The 18,793-nt window shown below is 43.1% G+C and overlaps 1 protein-coding gene across 2 annotated transcripts; it reads left to right on the forward strand.

Annotated features, from left to right (window-relative positions):
- Positions 1-10,539, forward strand: LOC116327158 (butyrophilin-like protein 1). Of its 2 annotated transcripts, XM_039612618.1 has the most exons (5): positions 1-506; positions 4,197-4,535; positions 4,766-4,801; positions 7,879-8,157; positions 9,589-10,539. In XM_039612618.1, exons 1-5 carry the CDS (start codon positions 425-427, stop codon positions 9,648-9,650), a joined length of 798 nt encoding a protein of 265 aa, XP_039468552.1. In that variant the 5' UTR covers positions 1-424; the 3' UTR covers positions 9,651-10,539. The 2 variants fall into 2 exon arrangements, with proteins under 2 accessions (XP_039468552.1, XP_039468553.1); XM_039612619.1 differs by lacking the exon at positions 4,766-4,801.
- The last annotated feature ends 8,254 nt before the right edge of the window (positions 10,540-18,793 follow it).

Genomic DNA, 18,793 nt, shown 5'->3' on the forward strand with positions numbered 1-18,793 from the left:
CATCACCAGAACCTGTAGTGCTAATTCGTTTTTGTTTTTTTTAATGTTTAGTTTATATTTAATAACGTCGCCTCAAAAGTTGGACCTTTACATAAGTCTGTGTGAGCTCCTTATGTTGTGCTGTTTGATCAGCTGTTTTTTTTGTTTTGTTTGTTTTTTACTGTAGTTAACGTGAAACCTAACCCGCTAGATATTAGCAATAATAATATCGAGGCAGGAGGGGGAGGCCTCGCTTACTTACAAAAAACGTGTATAACCGAGGTTTTATTAGCATTTAGTGCCATCGACTGCTGAAAGCCTTTACAAGATTGTCTTGTAGTGCCGTGTGGGGGCTACCTTACAGGGTTTTCATATTGCTATTCATTGTAGGGCTAGCTGTCTCCATCGTTAGCTTGTAGCATACTTGGCGCACGTCTATTTCACCATGTTTTGTTTCTGTGGATTGAAAGCTCCACACTTTCTGTGTTTTCTTGCCCTGGTTTTTGGAACATCAGGACATGAGAACGGTAAGAAAGATCATTTCTTATTATGTAGATTGCATTTATAACATTAAAGCATGCCAATGAGCAGAAGTTCCAAAAGTACAGAGTAGAAGTACAAATACTACTTTTAAAAACTTCTCCAGTACAAGTTGAAGTACTGATTCAACTTCTTTATTCGAGTAAAAATAAAAAAATAAGCAAAAGCTCTGAAATTTACTCAAAGTAAGAAAATAAAGGTAGCTATTTTTATGCAAATAGCCCTGTTCTATATTAATGTATTAATAGAATCGTATTGGAAGTTCAGAATAAGAACTTAGTTACATTTTAATTCTAATTGTACACAGTTTAAATCATGGGTTCAGTCCTTACATTGGTTGTAATGGCTCAGTGTGGGGGAAAGGATCAAAACTAACAATAACTTTTATGGAGAGCTCCAGTAGATTTTCTTAGTGTGCACTATGGACACTATGAAGTTAGTATGAAGGTTGAATTCAGTAAATGAATCTCAGCACCATCAGTTAAAATTCATGTGAATCTCTGCTACACTTGATGTAAGACAAATGTGACTATGAACCACAGCCACTGTGCACCAATCCCACACTGTTCTTTACTTTAGATCCATCCCAGTGCAGCAAACTAACCTGTTTATCTTGCACTAACCTGCAGAGGATTCTCATGCAGCCTTTAAAATAACACAGTCTGCCTAAGTTTACAGCAGGTTTTACAATATGAAAAAAACATAATGTCAAATGTACAGACCTAATGTGTGATTTTAAGAACATGGGGACTTGCATGTTAGTTTTAAATGAGCAGTTCTCACCTTCAAATCTAAGCTCTCTCCTGTCCTGTCTTTCTTATATTTCTACATCTCTGAGTGAAGTTGGCTCTATTTCTTTTCTCTCCCTGTGAAATAAGCAGCTGGACCTGTAGCTGCAACACATGTGAGACACACACAAATAGTTTGTTTGCTGATGTTTGTTGAGCTGATAGAAACTCTGCATTTCAAATTAACCAATACTTAAAGTCATTCCCTTGCTTGCTCCTCTTTTGTAGCACTGCAACTTACCAACCCTGCAGTCATTCTGGTGATGTGGAGGGAAAGGGAAAATTTTTAACCCTTGACATTGGCACGTGTTACTGTGCAGCCTCACAGTTTGATGTTTGAAAGCTCAAAGTGATGTAAAATAATAATTTCCTGCAAATGCGGTAACAAGCCTGTTTTGAATATAAAAAGCAGTAGAAAGTAGGTATTTGTTTAAAAATGCAGGGAGTAAAAGTAAAAAGTAGTCAGGAAAGAAAACTATTCAAAGTACACTACTACTACTACTACTACTGCCTTTCACCCCCAGGTGAAAGGCAGAGGGTATGGGCCGCCAAAGGTAGATTTGTACTTTGTTACTTCCCACCTCTGCTAATGAGACAGTATGTCTAACATGAAGTATTATTGCTGGAAGACTTTTGTCCATATGACATGATTGCATCACACAGTTTCTGCAGATTTATCAGCTGCATCTGTGATGTGGATTTTCAATCCACCACATCCCGTCCATGCTTCTGATTATTAACCCTTTCACGCATAGTGGTCACTACAGTGGACAGCCATTCAAAGGCTATTTTCTTGTATATGTGTCAGTGTTGATGGTATACTTGCACATAGGGCTGTGCGATATGACCAGAATTTCATATCCCGATATAAGACTTTTTTTGTTTGTTTGTTTGTTTGTTTTGTTGTTTTTTAGCTGGTCCTGCACCTGGAGTCAAGTGTTATGTTATGTGTTACGATTGATGTTTTCATCGTCGATATATTTTGTTATATCGAACAGCCCTACATGCACATAAACCACTACATTGGAAACTGATGTGTCACTCCATACGAAATTCATAAGTCAAAACGTATGTGTTCCATCTAAGTGGATGTGTAAAAAAAAAAAAAATATATATATATATATACTTTTAAAAGTACATGTTTAATAAAGTTAAGTTCAGAATTTCATTTTATTTCATGTCTGAAGATGAATAAAAATACTTAAGTAAAAAATCCTGATTGAGGTTGTCATAATTCATGCATGGAAGGGTTAAGATAATACCAATACCACTGCTTACTTGTGAATGCACATATAGCTGGAGTCCACACAAGGAACATGGGACAATTGTTGTTTGTGCTGTGCTTTATTCTCGTGCAGTTAATTGGAGAGTAGTTAGCTGCATGGGCTTCACACAGGCCCACTGAGCTTGGATGTAAAAGCTGCTTTCTGCTCTTCTCCTTCCACTGCTCTGTGTCCTGATTTTTGACACCCACCTCCTGAATTAGGGTTGATTAGCTGCAGAATGATTTCTTGAGTTATTTTTGCTTTCTGAACAGTCGGCCACACATCCATCTACACTTTGAACGACTGAGTTGTTGACAAACCCACACTATAAATCAACTATCCTTTTCTTAGTTACCACCTTATCAGTCTGTGAGCCAAGCTGTGATAGTTAGACATTGCATACCATGCACCCTATACCATGGTTTTAGTGCAGTGGTTCTGGGAGATCACTTTATTTATTCCTGCCTTTTTTAATCTCACCACTCACACTCGTAGCTGACCAAAGTGACTCTCAGGCCACCATGGAATGTCCTGGTGCTGCCAGCAGGCAGGTCACCACTGATTTTCTTCTTACTTTTCTCGTTTACAAACTTCTTTCTGTCTTGTTTCACAACTGTGTGTTAGTGTCATGATCGGTACACTATTTAGTGACACAGGGCCAACTCTGTACAGTTACATACACTAAGCATTTAGAATAGCCTTTATTGTCATTGTACAGGGTACAACGAAATTCGAGTGCCACTCCCATGGTGCAAAATACAATAATAAATATAAATGTAAAATATAAAAAGTACAATAAAACAATCGTAAGTACGATATATACAGGATAGCAGCATTAATATAATGACAGTATGAATAGCAGCATAATATAGTCACAGTGACAGTATGGTATAGTTAAGCAGGTTCAATTGTTTTTGTGCTTATTTACTACGGTGATAGCTCTGGGAAAGAAGCTATCCCTGAATCTGTTTGTCCTGGTTTTATGTGACCTGTACCATCGGCCTGACGGTAAAAGTTCAAACAGTTGATTGCTGGGGTGAGACTGGTCCTTGATGATATTGCCAGAGTTTGCAATGACCTCCAGGCTGGGCAGAGAGCAGCCAGTGATCTTCTGGGCTGTGTTGATGACCCTCTGCAGTACTTTCCTGTCTGCAGCTGAGCACCCTGCATACCATGTTGTTATGCCGTACGTTAGGATGCTCTCTATGGTGGCTCTGTAGAATGTCACCAGCAGGCTCTCCTCCAGGTTGTTCCTCCTGAGCACTCTCAGAAAGTGGAGACGCTGCTGGGCCTTTTTTACCACCGCCGTGGTATTTGCAGTCCAGGAGAGATCATCAGAGATCTGCATGCCCAGAAACCTCATGGAGTGTACCCTCTCCACACGGTTCCCGTGAATTTAGTCTAAAATATCTAAAGATCTAAATCTTCTAACGATAGTTGATTTGTGTACCTCATAAAGTGCCTTTTAGTGTAAATATGCTTATTTAGGAATTTAAAATCGAAATGCATTTGAACAGTAAAGTGGGGGGTAAACTAGGGATCCTGGGTAATTTAGGAGGCATGTATGTATGTAATCTGTTGCATTCCCTGTTTAAACACTGAAGTAAATCCGCTTCTTCCTCAGGGCCCGAAGTCGTCACAGTGGTTGTATCAGAAGGAAGTGATGCAGTTTTGCCCTGCTCTGTCAGCACCAGCCTTGTACAGGAGCTGTTTGACTGGAGAAGGAGAAACGATCAGGGTACACAGGAGGTGTTCATGTATCAAAACTGCAGTCATTACAACAATGGCCTTAAAGGTCAACACGACCAGTTCAAAGGACGGGCCTCACATTTTCCACAACAGCTGCAGTTCGGTAACGCCTCCATCATCATCAGAAACACCACGATCAGCGACAGTGGAAACTACACCTGTGACTTTCCAAATCTGCAGCCAGAACAAATATTCAGCATTAAACTTGTTGTTCGTAAGTGTTGTTTTTCCTTCTTTTTTTTTAAGAATCCTAAAATAAATGAAACTGAAGAACATGCCTCCAACCTCTCAAATTATCTATTTGCTACTTAGACCCAGTGGCTTTTAAAAGCAGGTTATATGATTAGATTTGCATACAGTTTAGCATTGGAAAAAACATTTTGCCAGCACTGTAAGGATGAGAAGCTATTGTTTGTAATACTTCATTTTCATTCTTTCTTTCAGAATACAGTTTAAAAGACAGAAGAGGAGAAAATGCACGTGAGTGATGATGTTACTGGTGTCTACACCTGTTTGTGCTGCAACTCTGTAGGCCTCCCCAAAAAGAATATATTTTCATGTTTCAATTTCTTTATTTCTTACTTTCACATTGGGGAAAAAAAATAACATTTAAAAGATTCAGCGCCAACGTTTAACATAAAGCACCCACAGTCAACACTTCTAAACCCTTATTCTTTCAGGGTTAACAGGAACTTTTGAAATACAGGATTTGCTCCATGTCTTGTAGTTTGTGACCTTGCAAACCTGCTACATGCATAAAAGTCTGTTTAACACATAAAAGGCTAGGGTTAATGAGATATCAGTAAGATCTGTGTTACTCTGTCATCTTAAGGCCTAACACTGATGTCACTGATCTCTACGTCTGCACTCTTTACGAGCCAAATCAGATTCTTTTTCGGGCACATGATCCAAGTTTGATACAAATTCTCTGTTGAAGAGAAGTTTTTGAGCTGTTGAGCTTTACTTTAATAATACCAAAGAAATGAAGCCATGCTTTAAAGTTACAGCAGCGCAAACAGTGTAAATTGCATGATCACAGGAATCGCATGTATTTAGCTGGTGATGCAGAAAATGCAGAAGTATCTATTGTAACAGATTGATCCCAGACTGCTGTCAGCTTTGACTAACATAGTTGAAACTGCAGCAAGTCAAACAGATCTGTCAAGAGCAAATTAAATCATTAAATTTAACTTTGCTCTACCCTCAAACTAAAGTGATTTCTACTTACCCTTCACCAGACTGTAGAACAGTGTCAGACCTGAAAAACCGAGGTAACCTCTAAAGTTTAGAGTTTCAGAGCTTTAACACGCACCTGCCAGGTTAGAAAAAAACAACAGTCATATCTGCTAAAATGCATGAATTCATAAAATTCTCTCAACAACAGAGGAAAGCAAATTAACAAATAAAATTCTTGACCACCATCACACCTGTTATGTCTGACTGGTTTTCTTGAGGTTGACACTAAGAATACCTGTCTTTGTCAAAGTTATTTCTTAGTACAAACCTCAAATCACCACATCACACTTATAAATAATCAATGCGTATGTCCTGGAGGGTTTATAAACAGAGTTGTAGCACTCAGTGCAGATGTAGAAATCAGTGGCATAATCAATCATTTTCCCTACACCGATCCACTGAATGATGATGTACAGGATACAGTTAAGATGCTCTATATCATCATTTGAATCATTGTGTTAAGTGACATAATCAGTATCAGTGAAGAAATAAATTGGTCATTTATTTTTATATGTACCGCTTGATTGTCACAGCGTAAGACACAGTTAAACTTCAGAACCTCAGGCGCTGTTCATGGAGTGTGTTTTTGAGAGTTTGTTCAGAAAAATGCGTTAGCAGCCCACTGGAGGTCATTTCGTTGGCCTCTGGCAGTGCTCCTCCTCCTCTTCACACTTAGGCGCAGATACTGGGCCTAAAGCTGGGTTGACAACCTTTCCCAGTTTGTCTCATCATATAACTGCTTAGCTCCTGGTGTCTCCTCCACACTCTAGGGACTGTACTGGAACACATCAAGCCCTCTTGCAATGTCACAAATGGATGTGGCATCCTGAATGAGCTGCAGGTACCTTTTCATGCTACGAGCAGTGACAAGGACGATAACAAAAAGTAAAACTAGAGAAAAAATCAGTCAGGGGGTGTAAAGGCAGAGCAGTGGTCTGTGGCCACCACCCACTAAACCATTCCCTTTGTTGAGTTTGTCTTGTTCCCACTCCACTTTATCTGCTCTCACTTCCGTTTGCACAGAGCAGGTAAAAGGAAGTTATGTGTCCTAACTGGACATATTGAGATCCCTGATGTTTAACTGATTTTGTTTTTATACTGTGATAAATTTTTCCTTAATTTCTTGAGCAGTATATTCTACTGTTCTACCGTTATACCGTAGTGCAACAACTAAGGATTTTAATGTCAGGTACATAAAACTATAAGGCAGCATAAGCATAGAACTTCTGTAGTTGACAAACATCAATTACACCAGTTTGTTAGGTCATGCCAGCTAAGGATTCAATTTTATTAAATTTGTCACATAATGGTTTGCTGAACAATTTGTCAAATTTTTGTAAAAACAAACTTCCTCAGGTTCCAGCACATTTAGATGAAAGTTGTATTAAACCCTCAGGACATTCACTTATTATTTCAGCATTATTTTCTTATTGTGTATAAACTCCTCTAAGTCAAATCTACACACAAACATACATTCTGTTTTGGTCCTCGGAGGAGGCAGACACATCTTTCACCCTCTCCCTTATCTTCCCTGCTGCTGCTTCTATGTCTTTTTCTAGTCTCGTCTTACTCTAACCTCAAAGAGTCTCTGTCTCGTTCTCTAAAACCTAAAGAATTATGGATTTGATCAACTGGTCCCATAACGAAATTGACACCCTCCTGGGCTTGGGAGAGCCCGATTGTCCTGCGGAGACGTTTGCTCATTCGATGGTCGGCTGCGTTGTTTGTCTGCCGTCTGTCTCGATGGAGGGCACTGAACGACATCGACCAATTCAGAACCACGATAACAGAGTTCTGGCTGACTGGAGCTGGCTCGGACCTGGCTTATCAAAGTACAAGAAGCGGCTACAGCTGTGGTGACACTTTCTCTCAGCTGAACATGGGATACACACGCACGAAACATGTACACTGATACACACTATCACCCTCCCTCCCCCAAATCCAACGCCTCCTCCCATGCTTAGCTCCCATCCGATGTGGACAGCGGATCAGCTGGAGCGCAATCGAAGATTGCAGCGGTCCCAGATCAGCTGTACACTCTGGAATACTCTCCCATGTTGCTTGTCTGTGGTTTAATGTGTTACGGTGTGATCATATGTGTGCATTCTTTTTCTCCTGGATTATCCTTTTGTGTTACACTGTTTTTCCTTTTGCTACTTAGCCTGACCCGCCTCCCCAATGTGATGTTTGTGTATTGTATGTACGTTGGCAAGGTCTGTCATCTCGGTTGTGGGCAACTGACAAATAAAGGCTATCTCATCTCATTCATACATACATAAATGAATAATAAAGTCTGACCAGCTTATTTTGTGTGTTTACAGGTGCAGCTCCAAAACCTGTTGTCTGGCTAGTTAAAGAGACTGAAGACCAAGTACAGCTGCACTGTGTGGTTCTAGGTGCTTTTCCCAAACCAAAGGTAGAGTGGAAGGACAGTGATGGAAACATCTTTCCTGCTGAGGAGCCACAGGTGTTATACAGGGGAGACCGCTACTACATCACCTTCCTCACCACTGTGACTGCCACAAACACCAGCCTCTTCCATTGTGTGGCCACACAGGAAGAGATTGGCCATGTGATTGAAGCTGAAATCCGTGTTCCAGGTGAGATTCCCTCTCGTCATGTTTTCATCTGTGAATAATTTTATATGTGCAGCGTCATGAGTTTGTGGAGTTTATAATCAGCATGTTAACTGCTGTGTGTTTCAGATAATCCGTTTAAGTCCTCCTATGGAGGTGGTGTGCTGGCAGTTTTATTTTCTGCTGGATTTGTTACTGGTGCATCTGTAGTTCTAGTTCTGTGTGCTTTCTACGTCAGAAAGAACTACATCAAGAAATTTTATGATAGTAGATTGTAGAAGGTTTTTGTCTCATGTAGACATAAATATACCAGATACTTTAAGCTTTCTTCTTTAAATATTCTTCATAGGTGTTTTTGTTTTTCCTGATTCATATTTAGTTTATACATCTAGGTGTGTTTTAACCATGTTCATTTCAAGCATCATAGTCAATGTGTTCAAACAAGGTCTGGAGACATGGATGAGGCTCTGTCATGGTTTGGTGCTGTATTTCAGCCAGTGGTGTTGGAGGTCTTTGGCAAAAAAATAAACGTTCTAACGTTTAGACTCAAACGTTAGAACAGGCTTTTCCCCGCAGCACGTTGTGTAATAAATACTCACAAAGAAAACGGCGGCTGTTACAACTTATGTCTAAAAATGTATCGTTTCATGCATTGGTTAAAACACTCGACTCCAGCTACATGACGCACAGCTGGAAACACTTCACGCAAGTCGAGCTGCCCGAGATTCACAGAATTTACAGAAAATGTTAAATTTTTTTGATTTATATCGTTATCAGGACGGTAGATGTCTTATATCTGGATATGAGATTTTGGTCATATCGCACAGCCATAATATACACACTGTCAGACATTGACAGTTTTTTTTTTTTCTTTAATATGAAATTTACATTCAAAGCATAACCTTTGAGTTTTAAATGAGAGGTGAATAAAATATTGCATTGGCAGATTGTGTTCATGTGGCCAGATAACCAAACCAGGATTCCCAGTTCACTGTGTGATGGAATCTACCATGACTCAGATTCCACTGAATGTTCTCCATCAGATACCGCAGGATGTTACAGTAGAACCTGCACTAGCAACCTGATCCTGGAGGATACATTTGTGGTGCAATAAGGGGGAATAAGCCTGTTCATATTCTTTCTTCTCATCGGCTGGCTTCTGAAGCTAGCTTTAGAAACTAAAATCGTAAATGTCATGAGGTGATTTCATAGAAGTATGTTTGGCTGACTCCAGAGTCAGACTCAGGCTTAAATCAGGTGTTAAACACAAAGGAAATCCCGTGGTTGCTTTAACCCAGAGAAACTCATCAGTCTCCACTCACTCATCATGTTTGAGAACAGATAGTTGAAAGATGCTTGCAAGTGTTATTGACAGAAGCAGTAATGATTTCTGTATTACATAAAGGTGCTGACGTTATGTCATTTTTGTTTTATTCTTTGTTTTTCTCCTGGCAGTTTCTATTCCGAAGACTAACGGTTCGTGTAATGGGGAATCAAGCCGGCCACTTCAACTTTAAAAGTGCCAGAAGATCTCCATCTTGTGTAGAGAAAAGATTTGATATCAAATCTGTGCCAGCTTTTTAGTTTACTTGCCACAGTTGGAGCTTTCAATGACGTTTACAGCCAGTGAGCATCTGTGGTGAGAAAACAGTAGAATCCTCTCTCCTTGGCTTTTACAATCAAGTTCAATTTTGCATAGGACTGCACTGCCATAGACAATGAACTTCTGAAAAGGTGCTCAGTTACACTTATTGTTTTGTTTTGTTTGTTTGTTGTTTTCTAAATTTGCAAAACAAGACACTCCTTTAATTACATTTTTTTAGTCTTACTCAGTCACATGTGAAATTATGCAAGAGGAAATAATAAATATATATATATATTAGGGGTGCAACGATACTCGTATCAATATTGAACCGTTCGATACAGTGCTTTCGGTTCGGTACGCATGTGTATCGAACAATGCAACATTTTTAATTTATTTTATCAACTTTTCTTCTGACGATGCTGTCTGTGTTGAGAGCTCAGTGGATCTGCGTTCGTTTACTCCGCCTAGGCTGCACTGTCGAGCGCAGATCCACTAAGCGCAGCACAAGCTAGCAAGACAGAAGCTAAGCTCGTTGCAACATGGCAAATTGAACCTCCCCACCTGCATTCAGATCTGACACTGTATGACACTGAAGGTAAGCGCCTCATGGACAAAAGTAAAACAGTATATCGGATGTGCCACGCAATGCTCAATTACATGGGTGGGAACTAGTGCGTTAGCAGTTAGCTCGTTAATGTGTTGACACCGTCCAGCCCCACGCACGGGTCGATCCGCGGTAGCTCGTTAACGGAGATTTGCCGTGTTGTGGCGTTAACGTCATTTCAGATTAACGCTGACAGCACTAGTGGGAACACAATGAATATGACTGCACATTTACTCCGACATCATCCAAGTGCAAAGACAAGTGGAAGCAGACAAAAACAACAAGCACGCATGCTACAAACTTTACCAGAGTCATTTAGACAGCCGTTAGCACATGATTCTCCTTATGGGGACCTGCTATGTTTAATATGCTGCTGAGAATATACCCCAGAAGAAGCGTATAGTATAGCTTTTATTTTGGAAAGAGCCATTTCTCTGTAATAAACTCTTTTCCAAAGATGAGGGATTTCTCGATCAGATAGATTTATTTTTTTATTACTTTGTTTCAGCAACATTAAATTTAAAAACTGTACTTTTGAGTTAAAATATATATTTATAATTTTAATAGCACGAAGGGAGGTTAGCCAACTAACGGAGTTGCAGAAAGGCGCGACAAAGAAGGTGCATAAGAAATACAGCAAGCTGTCCATACCTGAGGCCTTGGAAACTGCCAAGCAAAGACTCACAGCCTTGGCCAGCCGCTTGAGGAGGTACACCAGAGAGATAGAAGGCTGGTTCTCCACAGAACCAGCAAAGGTGTACTCTCAGTGGCAAGGGAACAATAACAGAACAGCACCACCAAGGCTGGAGACGGAGCAATACTGGAAGAGCATATGGGAGAAGGACGCAACCCATAACGGCAATGCTCAGTGGCTAGTGGATCTGAGGGCAGACCATAGCGACCTCCCTGAACAGGGACTACCGACCAATAACCTGCCTCAGTACTACATGGAAGCTCCTGTCAGGCATCATATCGGCTAAGATGAACAGGCACATGGGTCAATACATGAGCGGGGCACAGAAAGGGATTGGCAAGAATACCAGAGGCGCAAAACACCAGCTACTGGTAGACAGAACAGTCAGCCGAGACTGCAAGACCAGACTGACCAACCTGTGCACAGCCTGGATTGATTACAAGAAGGCCTATGACTCAATGCCCCACAGCTGGATACTGGAATGCCTAGAATTGTACAAGATCAACAGGACCCTAAGAGCCTTCATCAGGAACTCAATGGGAATGTGGCACACAACACCAGAGGCCAACTCCAAGCCCATACCACAAGTCACCATCAAGTGCGGGATCTACCAAGGAGATGCTCTGTCCCCACTGCTGTTCTGCATAGGCCTGAACCCCTCAGTGAGATCATTAACAAGACTGGCTACGGATACCGACTACGGAACGGAGCGGTTGTCAGCCATCTCCTGTACATGGATGACATCAAGCTGTATGCCAAGAGTGAACGAGACATCGATTCACTGATACACACTACCAGGATATACAGCAATGACATTGGAATGTCATTCGGACTGGAGAAGTGTAGTCGGATGGTAACAAAGAGAGGGAAGGTAGTCAGAACTGAGGGGATTGAACTACCAGAAGGCAACATTGCAGACATAGAGGACAGTTACAAGTACCTGGGGATCCCACAGGCGAATGGGAACCATGAAGAGGCTGCTAGGAAAGCTGCAACCACCAAGTACCTGCAGAGGGTCAGGCAAGTCCTGAGGAGTCAGCTGAACGGTAAGAACAAGATCCGGGCCATCAACACCCACGCCCTGCCCGTGATCAGGTACCCTGCTGGGGTAATAGGCTGGCCAAAGGAGGAGATAGAAGCCACTGACATCAAGACAAGAAAGCTCCTTACCATGCATGGAGGGTTTCACCCCAAGTCTAGCACCCTGAGGCTGTACGCTAAGCGGAAGGAAGGGGCCGGGACTGGTGAGTGTCAGCACCACAGTCCAGGATGAGACAAGAAACATCCACGAATACATCACGAAGATGGCCCCAACTGACAGCGTGCTCAGTGAATACCTCAGGCAGCAGAAACCTAAGAAAGAGGAGGAAGGCGAGGAACCATCATGGAAGGACAGGCCCCTGCATGGTATGTACCACCGGCAGATAGAGGAGGTGGCTGATATCCAGAAATCCTACCAGTGGCTGGACAAAGCTGGACTGAAAGACAGCACAGAGGCACTAATCATGGCAGCACAAGAACAAGCTCTGAGTACAAGATCCATAGAGGCTGGGGTCTATCACACCAGGCAAGACCCCAGGTGCAGGCTGTGTAAAGATGCCCTGAGACAATCCAGCACATAACAGCAGGGTGCAAGATGCTAGCAGGCAAGGCATACATGGAGCGCCATAACCAAGTGGCCGGCATAGTGTACAGAAACATCTGTGCCGAGTATAACCTGGAAGTCCCAAGGTCAAAATGGGAGATGCCCCAAGGGTGATGGAGAATGACCGAGCTAAGATCCTGTGGGACTTCCAGATGCAGACGGACAAAATGGTGGTGGCTAACCAACCGGACATAGTGGTGGTAGACAAACAGAAGAAGACGGCCGTAGTGATCGATGTAGCGGTTCCAAATGACAGCAATATCAGGAAGAAGGAACACGAGAAGCTGGAGAAATACCAAGGGCTCAGAGAAGAGCTCGAGAGGATGTGGAGGGTGAAGGTAACGGTGGTCCCCGTGGTAATCGGAGCACTAGGTGCGGTGACTCCCAAGCTAGGCGAGTGGCTCCAGCAGATCCCGGGAACAACATCGGACATCTCTGTCCAGAAGAGCGCAGTCCTGGGAACAGCTAAGATACTGCGCAGGACCCTCAAGCTCCCAGGCCTCTGGTAGAGGACCCGAGCTTGAAGGATAAAACCACCCAGCAGGCGTGCTGGGTGTGTTGTTATATATATATATATATATGTGTGTATATATATATGTGTATATATATATGTGTGTACATATATATATATATATATATATATATATATATATATATATATATATATATATATATATATATATATATATATATATATATATATATATATGAGGGGTGCAACGATACACAAAATTCACGGTTCGGTTTGATACTTTGGTGTCACGGTTCGATATTTTTTTCGATAGCGTAGTGGTTAGACTGCACGCCTTTGGAGCAGAGGATCGCAAGTTCGATTCCTGCCTGGGCGCCTGTATCCAGTAAGGGTCCTAAGGCTAGACCCCTATGCTAAGCGAGCCTACCGCAGACATGAGCGAGACAGATAAATATGACGGCATGCCGGCTCGGACGTCGCCCGGATCAACAAGGTCCGCGTCAGGTGTTGAGGAACCAGGGCACCCTGACGACAAGTGGGCTACTGGAACAAGAAGGCATCGGTGGGCAAGAGATGAAAACAGGCGTTGTTGGAATGCTACTACGCAAGTAACCCTGGCGGAAGGGGTTACATGAATAGGATGAGGGGCCTATGGATTCTTCGATACCCAACATCCACAATGACGGCGAAACAACTAGTAGCTCAGTGTTCCAACATTCGAAAGAAGGGACTGCTCTCACAGCTAGAGATTGACGAGGTACAACATAAATGCTACGGCAAGGAGGAGTCAGGACGCCAGGTCAGGGGAGATATCATCACCCCACCCGAGATTGGGTACATAGCCCCAAGTGCGATAGGAGAAGGATCGTTGAGTGCGAGAGAGAACTGACCTGAAAGATAGGATCATGGCCAAGCTTGAAACCTGGATCCCCGTGGCGGTTACCAAGATTACGTGAAGTACCCTCAGAAGGTCTGCTAGATGATGTTAATGCAACACTCACGGACGATACCTACAACCACGATTACCGACACTAACAAGCTGATCTACACTACGGCAGCAGTGATCAGTGAGATGCTTGGCTACAAGTTGAACAGCCACAAGGGGCAGTACCCTCCATGGAGAAGGAGGCTAGAGGGCAAGATCAAAGTAGCACGAAGGAGGTTAGCCAACTAACGGAGTTGCAGAAAGGCGCGACAAAGAAGGTGCATAAGAAATACAGCAAGCTGTCCATACCTGAGGCCTTGAAACTGCCAAGCAAAGACTCACAGCCTTGGCCAGCCGCTTGAGGAGGTACACCAGAGAGATAGAAGGCAGGAGAATAAACCAGCTGTTCTCCACAGAACCAGCAAAGGTGTACTCTCAGTGGCAAGGAACAATAAGAGAACAGCACCACCAAGGCTGGAGACGGAGCAATACTGGAAGAGCATATGGGAGAAGGACACAACCCATAACGGCAATGCTCAGTGGCTAGTGGATCTGAGGGCAGACCACAGCGACCTCCCTGAACAGGGTCCAGTAACCATCACAGTGGCAGACATCCAAGAAAGGGTCTCCAGTATGAAGAGTTGGACAGCACCAGGGCCCGACATGCAGGGTTCGTACGGGTGCTTGAAATCCTTGAAAATGCTTGAATTTTAATGTTGTCTTTTCAAGGTTGGGAAAATGCTTGAATTTCAGATGTGGTGCTTGAAAGTGCTTGAAAATGTAACTGTATTTCATTCACCACAAATAACTATCTGATTAAATAGTTTTCTTATCAGATAGAGAAATAAAATGAGTCGCATAAAATGTAAAAGCAAAATTTCCTGCCTGGGCTTCCTTGCGCCTGTTTCAACGTAGTGTCCCGCCCCTCCCTCGGCCAGTCGGGGATGAGTGCGCTAACATACCTGTAGGTTGCTGTTTAAATGAGTGTATGATGGAAAGCGACAGTGGCGGAGTTTGCGTTCTCCAGTCGCATGATAGGTGAGTGCTAGTAAATAATTTTCCAGTACGTAATGCGTTACGCATGCAATTTTTAAAATTATGATTATTATTTTGCTAGCTATCAAACTCGCTGGAGAAATGATTGAAATGCACTGAGTGTGATGCAGTATGGCAGTGCTATTACGGAATATGCTGTGAACTTGGCTAACATTACTTAGCAGTGATATGAGTTAATTTACTCAAGTGAAAGCTTTAAACATTAGCCCGATACATAACTAGCTAACTTAAGGCTTTCTGATTAACCCTCTGGGGTCGACCCAGAGTCTCCATTTCAACTTGGGTCGAACGTGCGGACTTCAAGCTATATACCAGTGTTTAAACTGTGTTGATAGGCCACGTAAAACCGGTGTTTTTGTTTTAATAAAACAGTGGCGTTTACTCGGGAAGAAACGGTAAAAAGCGGCGTTTTCTATGGAGAGCGCTAGCAAAGACGCTTTGCTTGTGAGTGAAAAAGAAAAAAAAAACACTCCTTCCCTATTGGTGGAAAAATGTACCATGTCGACCAATCAAAAATGATATGGCAACATGTGCAATTTGGTCGTTTGGGAAGAGGGGAAGTTTTAGGAGTGACCGTGAAAGAGAGAGAGGGAGCGAGTGAGCGAAAGACAGAGAGAGAGTTTTGATACGTGAGAGATTTGTGACGTTTGCCGTTTGTGTTGTCTTGTGTAGTTAGTGTGTAGTTTTTGTTTTGTGTGTCAGTTCTACTAGTGAATGTCACAGTTGCTGCAAAAAAGCCACCAAAGGCAGGTTGCAGTGTAAACGCTGAGTGACACACCTGCCGTCAAACCTGCAGGTTTATCCCTGTGCTGTTCTCATCTGTGTTACAGTGACACAAACTATTTTTGGAGTTGCATAAATAATTTGTGTGCCTTCTTATTTGACGCAGAGCACCTGATTGTTCTGTAAATAGTTTTAAATGGTTATATAAAAACGTCTGAGCCTTGGCTGCATTTTTCTTTTAGGTAAATAGTACCATATAACTTTGTTGTTTGCAAAACTTGTGCATATTTTTAAAAAATGTACATGTAAATTAGATTTTAAGTAGATGCTTGTGCATTCTTAAAGTCTTATATGTTGAATTGAACTATGTGATCTGTTCAAAGCCTCTCAGTCAGTGCTGTTCTCCATGCCTGTCTGACATGATGTTATTAGCACAAACACTTTAAAGGTGATCATTTAGGACTTCAGCAATAATACAGACAGCAATGTAGTTAGCAATAAAACAGTTTTATTGGGAATTAACTTAAAAAACAAACAAACAAACATCTATTTTTTGTCACACAGGAAAGAAGCATCAATATCTGATGAGAAGACTTATTTCTGTTTTGTTTTGTTGTTGTTGTTTTTTTCAACAGGAGAAGAATATCTAACAAGTTGATTTGTTCACATTTTCACATCTTAATTTTTAAGTGAAATGTGCATTTTGAGTTTATACACTATGTATATAAGGCGGCCGTTTCCTTTTGCAGTATTTTTATGTGGGGTATTTTTCTGTGTCTTAACAAAAGGGGAGCAAAGGTGTCTTTTCACATGGTCTTACTGAGGTGATGCGAATTGAAACATGCATTCTTTTCTTTCTTTTTTTTTTTTTTTGGCGGGCGGGGGGCTGGAAAAGCTTGAAAAGGGACCTTGAAAGTGCTTAAAAGTGCTTGAATTTGACCCTGAAAAGGCGTCACGAACCCTGGACATGGTTCACGCCTACTGGCTGAAGAAGCTGACTGCACTCCACGAGCGTCTGGCAGTACAAATGAACCAGCTGCTAGTTAACGAGAGACACCGGAATGGCTAACCGAAGGTCGGACGGTCCTGATCCCCAAGGACCCCAAGAAGGACCGGTCCCATCCAACTACCGACCAATAACCTGCCTCAGTACTACATGGAAGCTCCTGTCAGGCATCATATCGGCTAAGATGAACAGGCACATGGGTCAATACATGAGCGGGCACAGAAAGGGATTGGAAAGAATACCAGGCGCAAAACACCAGCTACTGGTAGACAGAACAGTCAGCCGAGACTGCAAGACCAGACTGACCAACCTGTGCTCTGCCTGGATTGATTACAAGAAGGCCTATGACTCAATGCCCCACAGCTGGATACTGGAATGCCTAGAATTGTACAAGATCAACAGGACCCTGAGAGCCTTCATCAGGAACTCAATGGGGATGTGGCGACAACACTAGAGGCCAACTCAAGCCCATAGCACAAGTCACCATCAAGTGCGGGATCTACCAAGGAGATGCTCTGTCCCCACTGCTGTTCTGCATAGGCCTGAACCCCTCAGTGAGATCATTAACAAGACTGGCTACGGATACCGACTACGAAACGGAGCGGTTGTCAGCCACCTCCTGTACATGGATGACATCAAGTTGTATGCCAAGAGTGAACGAGACATCGATTCACTGATACACACTACCAGGATATACAGCAATGACATCGGGATGTCATTCGGGCTGGAGAAGTGTAGTCGGATGGTAACAAAGAGAGGAAAGGTAGTCAGAACTGAGGGGATCGAACTACCAGAAGGCAACATTGCAGACATAGAGGACAGTTACAAGTACCTGGGGATCCCGCAGGTGAATGGGAACCATGAAGAGGCCGCTAGAAAAACTGCAACCACCAAGTACCTGCAGAGGGTCAGGCAAGTCCTGAGGAGTCAGCTGAACGGTAAGAACAAGATCCGGGCCATCAACACCACGCCCTGCCCGTGATCAGGTACCCTGCTGGGGTAATAGGCTGGTCGAAGGAGGAGATAGAAGCCACTGACATAAAGACAAGAAAGCTCCTTACCATGCATGGAGGGTTTCACCCCAAGTCCAGCACCCTGAGGCTGTACGCTAAGCGGAAGGAAGGGGCTGAGGACTGGTGAGTGTCAGCACCACAGTCCAGGATGAGACAACGAACATCCAAGAATACATTGGGAAGATGGCCCCAACTGACCGAGTGCTCAGTGAATACCTCAGGCAGCAGAAACCCAAGAAAGAGGAGGGAGACGAGGAACCATCATGGAAGGACAGGCCCCTGCACGGTATGTACCACCGGCAGATAGAGGAGGTGGCTGATATCCAGAAATCCTACCAGTGGCTGGACAAAGCTGGACTGAAAGACAGCACAGAGGCACTAATCATGGCAGCACAAGAACAAGCTCTGAGTACAAGATCCATAGAGGCTGGGGTCTATCACACCAGGCAAGACCCCAGGTGCAGGCTGTGTAAAGATGCCCTGAGACAATCCAGCACATAACAGCAGGGTGCAAGATGCTAGCAGGCAAGGCATACATGGGCGCCATAACCAAGTGGCCGGCATAGTGTACAGAAACATCTGTGCCGAGTATAACCTGGAAGTCCCAAGGTCAAAATGGGAGATGCCCCAAGGGTGATGGAGAATGACCGAGCTAAGATCCTGTGGGACTTCCAGATGCAGACGGACAAAATGGTGGTGGCTAACCAACCGGACATAGTGGTGGTAGACAAACAGAAGAAGACGGGCCGTAGTGATCGATGTAGCGGTTCGAATGACAGCAATATCAGGAAGAAGGAACACGAGAAGCTGGAGAAATACCAAGGGCTCAGAGAAGAGCTCGAGAGGATGTGGAGGGCGAAGGTAACGGTGGTCCCCGTGGTAATCGGAGCACTAGGTGCGGTGACTCCCAAGCTAGGCGAGTGGCTCCAGCAGATCC

The sequence above is a fragment of the Oreochromis aureus genome, linkage group 5 (assembly GCF_013358895.1).
Source record: "Oreochromis aureus strain Israel breed Guangdong linkage group 5, ZZ_aureus, whole genome shotgun sequence".
Lineage (NCBI taxonomy): Eukaryota > Metazoa > Chordata > Actinopteri > Cichliformes > Cichlidae > Oreochromis > Oreochromis aureus.

Coding starts and splice junctions, on each gene's coding strand:
- LOC116327158 (XM_039612618.1), top strand. CDS start 425: ATGTTTTGTTTCTGTGGATTGAAAGCTCCACACTTTCTGTGTTTTCTT. Junction 507..4,196: donor AACATCAGGACATGAGAACG/GTAAGAAAGATC, acceptor CTTCTTCCTCAG/GGCCCGAAGTCGTCACAGTG. Junction 4,802..7,878: donor CAGAAGAGGAGAAAATGCAC/GTGAGTGATGAT, acceptor GTGTGTTTACAG/GTGCAGCTCCAAAACCTGTT.